General features: G+C 30.9%; 1 protein-coding gene across 1 annotated transcript; it reads left to right on the top strand.

Moving 5' to 3' along the window:
- The first annotated feature begins 9 nt into the window (after positions 1-9).
- LOC106751521 lies at positions 10-1,542 on the top strand. Its single transcript, XM_014632420.1, has 4 exons — positions 10-323; positions 550-787; positions 875-1,169; positions 1,259-1,542. Exons 2-4 carry the CDS (start codon positions 566-568, stop codon positions 1,540-1,542), a joined length of 801 nt encoding a protein of 266 aa, XP_014487906.1. The 5' UTR covers positions 10-323; positions 550-565.
- The last annotated feature ends 13 nt before the right edge of the window (positions 1,543-1,555 follow it).

The raw sequence follows: 1,555 nt of genomic DNA, 5'->3' as shown, positions 1-1,555 counted from the left end.
GACTTCCACTTACAGGCTTGTTCCCTCTATTCTTATATCTCTATGGTAAAAGGTTTGCAATTGGCCGGACAATAAGTGGCCCATAGCCATAATGTGATGTGAGTGAAGTGAAACGAAGTGAGATTTGCAATTCAGCAACCTATAACCACAAATGAGCGAAGAGTTTGTTGGTTATATTTTAATTTGAGTCAGTTTGTCATTTCATTTGATTAATTATTTACCGCTTTTGTTTTGTTTATTTATTCGTCACGACAAAACGATATGAAAAATTCGACGTGTTTAATTTTTATATTTATAAGGCAAAATAAATCTTGAGCATAAAGGTAAATATAAATATTGCAACGATGAGAAGATTCCCTTGTTTCTTGACTTTGTTTATACGGCAACGTTAATCCGACATAATTACCGTAGTTAGCGAACTTTTGCGTTTAATTGGAGTAAATTTTTAGATAAATGAAGTGTTAATCAGTTATAAGAGTTCATTAACTATGGTTGTTACTAAACTGGATAAATTTTGCCATGAAACGTAGTTATTATGAAATTTAATAGAACTCCTTGTGCTGCAATGTTCAAACGGTCTGAGAATATGTTAATGAACAATGATTTTCGTGTGCCTACAAAACGAGCAAAATTAGACATTCCCAAGACAAATCTCCAGTATGGTAAAAGATCAGAAAAGGAGGTTTTCAGGAACAAAAATGCGCAATATGATGATCTCTGGGGCGATGATTTCGCCGAGAAAGACATCGAGGAGATGGATTTCGTTGCTTCTCAAGCATGTTTATTGGTACTATATTAACAAAATATTTGTTTTGAAATTTGTGAAAAATTAAGGAGAATTTAACAAATAGTAACTTGAATTTTTGTTTTCAAGGAAGGCAATATATTAGATAATTCAAAATTTGGAAACAGCTTACATCCAATAAAATCAGAACTTCTAGAGAAACCTGCTGCAACTGCAAGTACATCTGACTATAATGAAGTGTCAAAAGCAAAATTATCAGTATCTTTAGAAAAATCCAATGTTTGGCTAAAAAAGGCTGTACAAAGTACTAACCTAGACAGCCAAATTACAGCAGATACTGATTATTCCCAGTTTAGAAACAAATTAATAGACAGAACGGATCATAACTCAACTTTTCAAAAGAGGAGTAACTTTACTATACCTGGTATATATTAACATATTTTTAATAGTAATAAGGAGGATTCTGAGATAAGATATTCTTCTTAAAATTTCTTTATAAACTGGTTAATATAGATGACAGAGAATTGGAAAGGTTAAAAAATGAAAATAAAAAGTTATTGAATGATTTTATAACTAAAGATGGTGAAACGGTATTTTTACGGCAACAGTTACAACAAATTCAGTTGAGATCTGAAAATGAAAAGTTACAAAAAATGCATTTAATTGAAGATCAAGCCAATCGTCACAGATCAGAAATCAATAAAATTTGTAAAGAAAAGGAACAGTTGAAGACACAGATAGAATTACAAGTAAGTACATGTCTTTGTATTTATTGTGCTATAAAATTTTCTATGTAGAAGGAATATCATT

Source organism: Dinoponera quadriceps, unplaced genomic scaffold (genome assembly GCF_001313825.1).
Source record: "Dinoponera quadriceps isolate SergipeBrazil2010 unplaced genomic scaffold, ASM131382v1 C3915981, whole genome shotgun sequence".
Classification (NCBI taxonomy): Eukaryota; Metazoa; Arthropoda; class Insecta; order Hymenoptera; family Formicidae; genus Dinoponera; species Dinoponera quadriceps.
The sequence above is the reverse complement of the archived record's forward strand: the minus strand, read 5'-3'. Positions and strand labels throughout refer to the sequence as shown.